This window comes from Tauraco erythrolophus, chromosome 4 (assembly GCF_009769465.1).
Source record: "Tauraco erythrolophus isolate bTauEry1 chromosome 4, bTauEry1.pri, whole genome shotgun sequence".
Lineage (NCBI taxonomy): Eukaryota > Metazoa > Chordata > Aves > Musophagiformes > Musophagidae > Tauraco > Tauraco erythrolophus.
The window spans coordinates 79,281,927-79,294,800 of NC_141468.1; the positions used below are offsets into that span (position 1 = coordinate 79,281,927).

Below are 12,874 nucleotides of genomic sequence, written 5' to 3' on the forward strand. Positions count from 1 at the left end.
CATATCTATTAGCAAGTATAAAATGAGGTCACAGAATTCTCACATTTCTTTTGCTCTCACTCTCCAGCAGTTTCCTCCACCAATCAGTAAAGCAAGACCTTGACCTGTGACTTCACTTCTAGTGTGGAATACAAAACCTCACTGTGCACCTCTGAGGCCAGACAAGTGATTTCACAAAATAAGCCTCAGACAAGTTGAAGGGCAGGTTAAATGGAAGTTAATTGATGAGCCAGTGCAGGAGACAAATTTAGTCCATGCAGTACAGTGCAAAGACAGTTGAGCTTGCTGGGACAGTATTAGCTCCAGAATCAGAGGCAACATGGGGCATGGCACTGTATTGAGCCAACATTCCGAAATGAAGCAGAACATCAGTGCAGCTAGCTTGCTCTTCACCCCCAGACCAACGTTTCTGCTCAGCATTCAGCTCTCCTGTCTGAATGCTTCTCTGCGCTAGCTCAGGCACCTGGGAACTATGTTCCATGGCGAAGGCAAAGCTGAATATCTGTGAAATACATCATGCTTACTTTTGTTTGTTTGCTGTTATCAGCAAATGGAAACGCTAGCAAAGCCACAAATGAAAGCTGCATCAAGAGAAAAACTGATCCAAGTCAGATTAACTGTCTATAGAATCACTCAGGTTGGAAAAGACCCCTAAGATCGTAGAGTTCAACTGTTCCTTCCCTCAGTGATTTTTGAAGACTAAAGACCTCAACATTCATTTCCCTGTAAATATTCCACTGCTCACAGTGAGGATCCCCTATTACTCTGACTAATAGAAACCAAGCAGATTATCAGAATTTACATGATGGCAAGGATTAGAGGGGAAAACGCCTCCTTTATAAAGCCACTCTAATTTGAAGGTAAAACAGGAAGACGTTCCACAGGCATAATGGAGTAAAACTTGCATTTGATGCAATGCAATTCTGAGGAAAACTTTCAGCTGAATTCTGTCCTTTCTATGGATCCATGTGACAAGCATGACATTTCATTCATGTCTTAAAATTTAGCATGTTAGGGGGCACAGCAAGTATTCACTGAGCCTCCCAGCATGACATTCTGGTTAAAACAGCTAAGATGATCTTTGAATGCAAAAAGAAGAGATTATCAAGCAGTTATGGGATTCTGGCATTATGTTTCTCTTATAAACAGTGAACAATCACTGAAGTAATAAATCCAAATCAGACATTCCTACTTCAAAATAATAAAGACAAATTGCAAAGGATTTACAAAAGCCAAGAATGATTTGAGAGTGGAAAAGGAAGAAACACTATACTAGCTACGTAAATACTTTTCTGACAGACAGATAAATTATTTGTCACAGTCTGCATACTATCTCTAGATACTGATACTAGACTTTGCTTCCATAAAGAAAAAAAAAAAGTATGATGAAAGCCAATGGAAGTTAAACCAAGACAAATTCAAACTGGAATTAAAATATGTTGTTTTGATAATTGATAACTTTGTGACACCTTTGCATAAATAATATAGGTTCCCCTCACCACTTGAACCTTACCTCAAGGGTGGATAACGTTTTTGTAAGTAGTTTGCATCTCAAATAAAAGGCATAAATTTGATGCACGAATTTTTACCTGAGGATTTCAGGCAGAGAATGAAACAATCTCTCTGGACTTTAAAATCAGTGGCACACTCAAGTTCACAAGGTGACTCTGCAGTGGAATCAGGAACAGTCAGAGATGGGCCTAAGGTCAAATTCCTGATCTACCAAAGGTTACAATGGAGAGATCTTAACTTCTAGCATAATCTCACTGGCTACAATTGTCTGAATTACGTAAGAATTACTCTTTTTAAAATCCAGTTTACATCAAATTTAACTTCCGCTGATTGTTATCTTGTGCAAATAGAACTTCTACACTGCTATAGCTCTGCCATGCCAAAAAAGAATGAAATTTACACTTCCTGACTCAAGTCAGATTTCCATTACCTGCTCTACGACCAACGTGCATCAGCTTGGCATAACAGTGAGCTCAGTGACAGCCGTGACAGTACTGTACTAAGTGGAGTGACAGCTTGTGCTCCTATGTTGTCAGCATAAAAGCTGCTGACTATTCATTTTCATTGGGATTTTTAGTACTTTTCCTTTTAGACTTCTTGGGACAGAATCCTCCACCACTTTGCAAACTAGATTCAGCTGCACTTGTATGAGCTGAATGTAAAACATTGCTAGGTCTAAATAAAAGTGTTACACGTTGGCAGGGCAACCTCATATAAGGAAAAAGGCAATGAAGAATGAGACTAATCTTTTTTCTTCTCCTTAGAGCACTTTTTCCAATATAACTCAAGAGGATTTTTTTAGTAAGAAGCATCAGAGGCTGAAGCCTACAAACTCCTCCATTATGCCAGGCCAGTGGTCCACTAAGCCATTTCAGATGATCAACTCTCAGATGAAATTCCAGGTTAGATCATTTGCCAAAAAGACTGTTCCCAATACAGCTGTCTGTTCACCTATTAACTAGCCTGAATCAGCAGTGTCTCTCAGTCAATTTACAAAAGGTGTTGGTCTATTTAAAACCCAAGAGGGGTGAAATGGGACCAAAACACCCACCAACCAACCAAACCCCTAAATAAGCCAGTCCCCTTAAACAATGGAGAAAGCAATGAAATATTAACATTCTCGATCTTCAACTAAGAAGTCAGTTCCACCTGAAAAGAAAAAGGCTCCATAGACTTCCTGCCTATCTGGATTAGCCATTTGGGTTCAGTTTATCCTAGCAACAAACATAACCTTACCTTCATGTCTAGTGTAAAAGCTACACTGGACATGGGGGTAATGGGAAAAAACGCATTGCTGGTTGGACTAAGATCTGCAAAACTTCTTAGGCATAGTTAAATCTACGGTAATATCTCTGTTGGGAATCAAGCTCGTAACACACCCTGCTTGTTACTGAAATTTGAAAGTGTTGACTTTGGAGAGTTCAAGCCAGTGACCTGTAGGTAAGGTTAGTGATCTCTGACCCAGTCACTGACCCAAGGTTCTTCAGATGCTGAAAAGTAAATAAAAGTATCACACTCTACCAGTTACCTTGCAAGTCATCTTCTGCTTTGTTCTGTTTTCCCTCCCTCCCTTCCTTCCTCCAGAATCAGAGTGATTTAAATGTGAATCTAGGAACTAAAACGTACCCTGAATAGCTGCTATATGGTTATTGCCTCAGGGTTCCGTAGCTCAGACATAGCCCATCTCGTTTGTCACACGCTGCTGAGGACACAACACTTACTTCTGGTGTTCACTATGCTCCTGTGCACAGTGTTAAGGGTTTAAGATACAAGTTTCCACAGGAGCAGAGGCAGCTAAATTTCTCCCAGTCCAGACGAACTGAGTTAAGACTAGTAAGAATATAAGGGTTGTATAATCTCATACAGTAATGCTGTATAAGAACCAGGATCCTGTCTCTGATTGAGGCAAAGAGCAGATGGCTCAGGAAGAGCTCAGGAGTCAAGACAACAGTACAGTCATTACCTCCATAGTGCACGCTCCTATCTTCCAGCAAACTACAGCTCTAATCTGCTAGGCTGACTAGGTTTTCAGTCCCCCAGAAAACATATTCTTACAGCTCACAGGCTGACGTGTGCCCTCAGCTCACGAAACAAAGAGTTTTGGTAGCCTACAGTTCAGGCCTCTGTGATTCAGGCAGTCTGCAAAGAATCACACAACGCAGTGTGGCAACTAAGTCAGTCTTAAATTTTCTGCAAAAAGTAAGGCTGAAGGTCAAGTTTTCACAAGTCCAGTGTTTGTGAGGACTATCAGAAGACCACATGGAGCCTTCCCTTCCAGTTTTAGTGCCTGACAGGGGCTGGTGACTTGAGTTCTATGTTGATAGAAGCACTAGAGAAAATGTCAGCCACTCTGCACTGCATGGCCCTTTGCCTGATCATTCATACTGACATTCACTCCAAACGGGTTAGGACTTGGGCCAAAGTCTACTCTGGTCTAAAACTACTGACCTCACTGGCTTGCTTCAGAGTGTACATTTGTACCTTCTATACTTGTGCCAATTGGCACCTATTGAACTTTCCTAGGAAGCTGAATTAAAGTGGTATTTTCCACTACGGAATCCAGAGAAAGAAAGAAAATCTCAGTAATCCTTTATGTTTTTAAAAGAGATCTTTCAACTCATCTTGTATCTTCTGGTGCTGCTTATCTACAGAGGTGGTTTAAGTCTGAAGTGGATGAGGCTGCGCTGTGTGGGCATGTGCACGTGCGCGCGTGCATGTGTGCAGAGCAGGCAGGGCTGATGGACAGTGGAGGACAAACTGAGAGTGTGCTACAGTGTCAAGGTTAACAGGAGATATTACAGTGAGGAACAACACACTGGTCACACACCCACGGCACTGTGAAAGGAGAGAGAGAAAGGACTATGAAGATATCAGGTAAATATCTTTTATCAGCCATCAAACAACCATGTCATGGTTTTGCCTCTGGACCCCACTGTTAAATCCTTCAACGTTGCAGAAAAGCACTTTGTCGTGCTTTAACCCCAGCCGGTGACTGACCCCCACCCAGCCACTCGCTGACTCCCCCACCAGTGGGATGGGGGAGAAAACTGGAAGAGTAAAAGCGAGAAAACGCGTGAGTTGAGATAAAGACAGTTTAATAGGTAAAGGAAAAGCCACACACACAAGCAAAGCAAAAGAAGGAATTCATTCACTACTTCCCATTGGCAGGCTGGTGTTCAGCCATCTCCAGGAAAGCGGGGCTCCATCACACCTAATGGTTACTTGAGAAGATAAACACCATCACTCCAAATGCCCCCCTCTTCCTTCTTTTTCTCCCAGCTTTATGTTGCTGAGCATGATATCATGTAGTATGGAACACCCTTTTAGTCAGTTGGGGTCAGTTGTCCCAGATTTTTGTGCACCCCCAGCCTACTCATCAGCAGGGTAGTGTGAGAAGCAGAAAAGGCCTTGACTCTGTGTAAGCACTGCTCAGCAGTAACGAAAATATCCCTGTATTAGCAACACTGTTTTCAGCACAAATCCAAAATACAGCTCCATACTAGCTACTAAGAAGAAAATTATCCTAGCCAAAACCAGCACACACTTGGCCTGAGAGTGCTGAGTAGAGCTCTCTCTAGCAGGTGTTCTAAGCCAGCTTTTTGCGGACTGCACTGGGGACTAGAAATGGGAACATGAGGTTCCTCTTTTCTCTGCAGGAGCTGGGCAAGCCCGATTGTCTCTAGGCACAATTAAGCCATACCATTTTCATTTGTGCTGCAACTATTTTCCTGGGATATCTGGCACAGTACATACTACAGCTGCATCCTTCTCACCCATCTCAGCTGCTGTGCTTAAAGCCGGTGGAAATTGTGTTCTAACCATGAAACACTGATCAAAAGTGAGAACTTAAAGTCAATTTTATTATGCTTTAAAGAAAGAAAATTATGCAATAGCACTAAAACAGGAAAACCAGCTACTCTACTTTGGGATGGGAGGGCATGACACACCCTAAAAATATATTGTCTCATCCAAAGATTAAACATCAGGAAGCCCTGAATAATCTTCTCCACTGGACAAATTGCTTGTCTGACCTTAATAGTTCACTACTAGAAGACAGCAACAAGAATAGCCTCTGAAGACTTAGGTATCTGTATCATTTAATTACTGTACTTCAGATCAACCTCTCATGTTTCTCAACCGACTTTTGGGCCAGGTTGACCTTTTTACAGCCAAAGGAGCCCTCATTAAGACATCTGATCTCTTACTAAAAGTTAACTTTGTCAGGAAACGCTTTAGCACATTATAAGCATGTTAAACAGGGGTATAACAGCTTGGCATCATCTCCTCTGTTACTACCTTTAAATGTCAATCTCTCCACAGAGGGCATAAGCATGAAGGTCTAGAAATCCACAAGTTTCCTCCCTTAAATACTATTTACAGCAGTTTATAATAATACTTCAAACTGATACGTATGTTTCATTTAATATATTCTTAGAATAAAATCTGAATAGAAATTTCTGTATTTATCATGTGGCTCATAGTTACCAATGGGATTTGTGAAGCTTTGCAGAAGGATGGACAGTACCTTATCACATTAAGTTGGCCATGTCATGCATCAACAGTAAAAATGATATTAATACTGTGACTAGATGATAAATATATTAAAATTTGTAAGTCCGCTCAGACGTAAGATCATTATTTTTTGAGTACACAGACAAGGGTGAGGCTGAGGCCTCCAAAGCTATCATGAAGGGAAAAAAAGTTGCTTTTGAGAAAAGCAGAGTATTTTGCCAGACTACTTGTAGCTCACCAAATTAACCAGAATACAAAACAAATTTTTTTTAGAACTTCCTTTACAAAAGGAAAGCAAGGCTCTGACATAGTATTTTTACCATCAGTTTGTAAAACAATCAGCATTCTCTTTTTTTTAAAACTCTAATTTCTCATTTTAAATGCCCTTTCCCCCTTTCTTCCCCCTCCCCCCCCTTTTTTTTTTAAACTATGGTTTCCTCTAACAAATTATAAGTAAGAATGCAAGGCTGAATGAACAAAGTTACTGTTGAAAAGTCCCCACTTTCTCAAGTGCTAAACTTGAAACTGCATGGTTTTACTTCTTTCAATCCAGGTCTGTCCAGAGAAAAATAATTTAATGTGACTTTAAAGCTAGATTTTGCATATATACATAAGCAGAATATGAAGGAGTAGGAATATTTAGACCCTGAAACTTGGTCTGGCAGCATAACTGGGTTATTCATGCTGCCTCATTAATGCACCTAGCAAATGTATCTAATTTAGGAGACTAGTTTTCCTAGGTGATAGAATGGAGACAGATCTTTCCGACGGCAATTTGAGGATGTTTGCCTTACAGCGGTTGTGAAGAGGCCAGTGTAATTCCACTGATGATACAGAGAGCCTGGGAGGAGTAACCACCTATGTCAGTTACCTCGTAAAGGGCAGAGAGGATTCCCCCTAAACACTACCATGCTGCAACCTTTATGCATACAAATTAATGAGTGGACACGGTCTTTTCTGTGACCAGTAGACTCAGTAGTTGACTTTAGTGGGAAAGAAAAAAAAAAAAAAAGAGTAAGACGAATGATGGCTTCCTTGGAGTACAAGGGGATGTCAGACTATTCTGTGCTTCTGAATAAGGCCAGTAGCACACCAGTGCTTGAGCCTCGTCTTTGGAAAACACTGTTCCACAGTGTGTCAAGCTTCAAACATCCAACTGAAAATTGCCAGCTGAGTAGTTTTCTTCATTGATTTTAGCCAAGGAAATGCATGGACAGTGAACAAAGCAGTTGTTTTAGCCTTTTAACTACCTCTACCCTCAGTAAGTGCTGGAACGCAAAAATCTCTTTAACTGAGTTTGTCTATAACCGTATGAGAAACCCCAAATCACGTAATGTACCTCTGCTGAAGGCAGTGCCAAAGACATCTGGGTCCTTAAAATGTTGGTTTGTGCTGTGCTTTGAGTGGAAAGAGAACAGAGAAAAGCAAAACTACTAGATAGTTTACAAAAATTCCAAGAAACAGATGTGGCTCTTTTGAACTCAGAAAATACTTCCTACATTTGCCAGTTGCAAATTAAGCCCAACCTGAAAAGCTTGAAAGTAGAAGGACTTACTATGACTTGCAAGAATTAAGAAGTAGGCTGAGGAAAAATACATTTAGTGGCATTCCAGGTTAATTTCAGCAAGAGGAGGGCTACTGGCTATTTTTTCTACTGTCTTTCATTAAGAAAGGGTGTGCTGTGAGGCTGCACCTGAAGTGGCAGATGATGACTACAGCTGAATAGGTTTTACATTCACTGGTTACTCATGCTGCTAACAGTAACTCACAAACTATAGCAATCAACTCAAGCAATGGATGCCTTTCCTGAACAGAAAGGTGGAGACTTTCAAGGACACTTGACTTGCAGTGATGTCTGGACCCGTAACTCTCCCCTCGCGTTTGAAAAATGTGCCAAACCACTGAAAAGAAGGTAAGAATCTCTGTTGGCAATCCCATACTGCTGCAGTATTACTCCCTGTATCAGTGGATTGTACTAAGTCACTGACTTGCCTGGAGGATGAATGAGTTTCAGTACTCTGCAGTGCAAATTTGGTAAATCAAAGTCTACTGAAGGTAGTGCAAGTATTTTAGACTCCTCTGAGCTTTAGGACCCATCGGATGACCCCGAGACAAAGGCACTCATGCCTAGACACCTCATGGTGTTACAAATACCATTTCTTGTGCTCTGGAATTGACAACCTATCACTCAGCTACACGTCAATCATAAGTGATCACACAAGACAGAAAATACAATATATGGTGTAGCACAGTGAACAGAAAAGGAGCCAGGAGCTGATTAGCTGAAAAAAAAAAGAAGGAATTAGAAAAACATCTCTTACCTGGTCAAGATTGTTGTAAAAATCTATACTGGCTGCACAAAGGTATCTCCCAAGCAGAGTCGCATGGGTAGTAAAAATTGTGGCAACAGGAAGTTTCTGAGAGCGAGACAGTATTAAACCCACTCCTGCCTGCCACTCATGGAAGTGGGCAATTATGTTGGGCTTGTCATCAAACTGACAGGAAAGCTGAAAATAAGTAGAAAGAACATACATGAAACACACATTATCCTCTTCATCATCGCAGCCCCAGAAACCTCTCTTTTTCATGCCTTCTTCTGTGTGCTTGCTTTCTTTCATATGACAAAACAGTAGAGTGTTTTAAGTGGTCCTGTGTCTTGATTCCCATCAGCCCTACTCCTTAGCCCAGGAGCCCCTAGTGTCTCAGAACAGTATCCTTCCTATAGTGTTGGGGACCTCTGGTAAGCACAGTCACTCTCCTTTCTTTTAACTTGCTCTTCTGCTGTTGAAACTCTTCTTTGGATAAGCAAGTCAGGAGCACTATGGCAAACAGCTGATTCTGCAGATTAACAAAGCTTTCTCTTCAGGTAGGCTGTGGTAGAGTGACATGTGAAGTCACATTGCTAACATTAATTCTTTCTGTCTGTCTACACTCCCTGTGCAATGTAGTACCCAATCGCTGAGATTTGGCTTGACCGGCTTCAAGGACAGTTTGCGAGTGTAGCAACTTGGCTACCACAGGGGAGGAAAAGGGAGTTTGAGATCCTACTTGTAAGAGCATTCAGGGATAAATAAGAGAGTTGAGAAGAAACAGAGGGGGAGGTGACAGTAAAGACAGCACCTTTCACATAGGGCAGCCCTCACCCCACTATTGTCCCAGAAAGATACAGTTAAATGACCCCTTAAGGTTTAAGTTTTAAATACAAATTTGATCTACATCAGGTATCAACTTCCTTAAAATCATAGTTTTCAAACTGGAGAATAGGACCATATTCCAAAGCTTTTTGCCCTGCTGACAAGGCTGAGGTTTGAAAATCTCTAGATTTAAAAACTGTACCTCTTTTAAAAACCAGGCTGTTAGCGATCCAAAAATCACAGCATCATTAGCTTCTCGGTCATGAAAAGGGATTCCTATGTTACTGGCATCCCAAAATTCACCCTTCCACCTGTCCAGATTCCAAGCTGCTGATCCTATATCGAACAGTAAGACATATGGGCTGCCCTCTATCAGCCATCTTCCAAAAAAGACCTATGGGAAAGAGGCAAGGATATAAGCAGAAAATGTTAAAGTGAATGTAAAATCCAGTTAGCATAACTATTTTCATCCGTCAAATCTTAAGTATTTTACATAAGGAATATGTGATCATAGTCCTACATACTCAGGATTTGTGGTTTTCCTTGGAAAATACATGGAGTGCTACTGGACCAAAGGCAGGGGTAAAAGGAAACTACAATCTTTAACAACATTTTTTTTCAAGATATCATTTTAGACTTTCATTACAATGTTAACTTTTTTTCATGAAAAAAACTTAGGAAGACTATATTTGGTTGAATAATGACATCTTATGTTCTTACTGAAGCATCTATGTCATTTTTGGTTTTATTTCAAAATTATTAGTTTCTTTCAGTCCGATTTGTCACCAATCTTTTGTGTTTTATGGTAGGTTACTGGTGATAGATTTTGTAGGACAGGTGCTTGAGACCTGTAACTGCCACGACATCTCATTCTGCCCAAGCTGCGCTGCTGATGCCCTTTGGCAGAGTGGAAGGATCAGTCAGAAGATGTAATAATACCTAAAACCACATCAGCCTAAAAATGCAGCTCTCCTGCTTTATCTGCATTGGTATAGTTAAACATCTCTACAACTATTTAAAACTCCACTGATACAACCTACCTGCCCAACTAGGCGAGTAGGATGAACTGTCACAAGCCAACACAACACAGCTGGGCCCACACTACAGATTGTACCAGTCTGTACAGTCACATTATTTCATATTAATTCACCATCAAAATAGCTATAGCTGCAGAAACATATTAACTGGGAAGAACAAGGTACTAAAGTGAGGCTAATGCAGTTTATACACTATGCAGAAGAATCTTTCATGCCACTGTTCAACCTCTTTTTCTTTCACCAGGCCCTGGTACCTCAGGGGTTGAACCCAGCCCTGACGCTACAACGGGCTGAACAGAGGTCAAGTCTTGAAAACAATGAGGTGAAAGCTCTTAGACCTGCTTGCACAAAAACACAGGGGTAACAAAGACGTGTGAAGGAGGGTCAGCTCCTTATGTACTTATTTCAGGCTATCCAGCTTTTTATTCATGAAAATGAGATTAAAGAGCAGAGAGTTTGTGTGAACCCAGACTTCACCTAAATACAGAGCCAGGCTGCAGCAAGGAACGCACCTGACCTGAGAAGTTTGGAAGCATTCCTAGGTCCCCTGGTTTAAAGGGATCCATTGTGATGCATAAGCAAAACCCAGACATAAATGTTAATAGGATAAGCGCAGCTCCTGGAAACTAGAGCATCATTATTAGAGATCAAAGCTATACTTGACGTACCTGGGACAGATTTGCTGCTATATATGAATGCTCCAGCAGCACAATGCACACGTTAGGCTGGCAGAGTTGGCTGATTAAATTGAACGAAGTGTATAGATATAGCATTGGAATTAATCTGCCCCTCAGATCTTTAGCTGTTTTCCAAACAAAGGAGTGTTACACAGCTTGCAGAGACATCTCTTTGTAAGCAACAGAGGCAACATGGAAAACGTGATCAATCACTTAGGAAAATCTGATTAGAAATTAGAGATGGCACTTAGATTAGACCTTTTAGTTTGAACCTCAGCCTGAACAATGCAAGCATCACACAATGTTACTGTCTCCAAGAGAGACTTTCCCAGGCTGTGACACATATACACCCAGCGAAACACTTCTACATAATATGTCATAGGGCATCAGGTCCTCATAACAACAGCACTGCTGTTACAAAGGGAGACAACACATCGCCAGTGCCGCAGCTGGTGGCAGTCCAAGAAGTCTATGAATTTCTACAGTAAAGTGTGTCATGCCCGTCAGCAACAGAAGCTTGTAAGAATGCTTCCTTGATACTGCCTCTCAATGCTTTCCACACCTGTTTGGCACATATTATAAGCAGATCATTTTTCCTCCTGCCAACTAGCATCTCTGAGGGACTCAATGCTGAATCAGGGTGAAGATGAATTCTAGAGCTCTGATGAAGACTTTCAAGAAAGGAGGTCACATTTGCATGTGTTATCTTCCACTCATTTTCAGGTAATCAATTGTCATCAAGGCTGCAGCTGCTTGCAGCTTAGTAGCTTGCCTATCAAGACAGCAGGTTGTATTACTTTCAGCAGATCACCTTTATAGGAAGAAGTTTATTCCTAGCTTATTGTTGGAGAAACTGAGTCACAGAGAGGCTATGAGGTTTGACTGAGATCACACAGAAAATTTGGTTAAAATTTGGGTGGGAAACACATATGAACTCACTCCTTGTGCTGCAGTTCAACCCCTCTACCTAGGGAACACACAGCTAGTGGCGTTGATCTGAGGAAGCAGATTCTTTGTCGGTTGTGTGCTTTTCTTACGTCCACCTGTGCTTTGTCTCTTTCTGGCTTTCAACTCAATATAATGCTACACAAGAAAAATTGTGAGTGAGTGGAATGCTCTTCCCTCTTCAGCACAAGAACACCAAATGTAACATAAGGGTTCAGTCAAACTAAGGTCATATTATATCGACTAAAATCTCACTGTATTTAGAGACTGGATAAATAAGTCATTAATCCAATTAAGTAGACTTGCAGATAAATGACTGTTAAAACCTGTAATTGGATAAACTGGTTCTTCCTCAAAAATAACCTTTAATGAATTGACTCTGTTGTTCTAACAGTGGATTCTGAGCCTTTCCCATTGTGACATTGACCAGGACTGCTGTGTCAAGTGGAACGGCAAGAGCATTAACCAAAACTGTAATCTCCTCAGAGTCAGCTTTGTTGCCCTGGGAAGCAGTAGCACATCTTCTTTACCTGACACCCTTGGCTTTTCATGGTCTCCATTGCCTTCTTCACTGCAGGGTTTGGAGGCTCGCATGCTTCCACCTGGGTCTTCACATTGTGCTCAAAATAGGGACCAACCAGAAAATAGTTTTCACCCCATTCATCTGCCGTAATTTTGGTTTTTGTCTGGATCACAGTGTAAATGCCTCCCACTGCAAAAGAAGATCACAAAGAATAAAAAGTAGAAAGGGCCACAGGCCACAAAGCTCTGAAATAAGCCCCAACCCACCGGTGGATCAGATACACCTCTAGTTAAATCACTTTACATATCCAGATTTTAAGTGAAACCCAGAGTCTAGCAAATAAATAGAAGTTCAGTTTCTTAAATGGGATCAGAGCTTCACTATTCGATTTAGGAGTATGCACTGGCAGCAGACTGTGTAATTCTTAAATGACAATTTAATGCTTTTCTTACTCCTGGGTGACTGCAAGTGGCTTCCCTCACTTTCTCCTCTAATCTCAAATGGATGCTTTCTATCCTTAACTGTTATTTTTAT

General features: G+C 41.1%; 1 protein-coding gene across 1 annotated transcript in view; it reads right to left on the reverse strand.

The window, feature by feature from the left end:
- GYS2 (glycogen synthase 2) overlaps positions 1-12,874 on the reverse strand; it is a 47,163-nt gene that overhangs the window by 25,288 nt on the left and 9,001 nt on the right. Inside the window, exons 2-4 of the mRNA XM_009990865.2 lie at positions 12,348-12,529; positions 9,361-9,552; positions 8,346-8,531 (exon numbers count right to left, since the gene is read on the reverse strand). Of these exons, the coding sequence (XP_009989167.1) occupies positions 8,346-8,531; positions 9,361-9,552; positions 12,348-12,529 (560 nt within the window). The remainder of the gene's footprint in view (positions 1-8,345; positions 8,532-9,360; positions 9,553-12,347; positions 12,530-12,874) is intronic.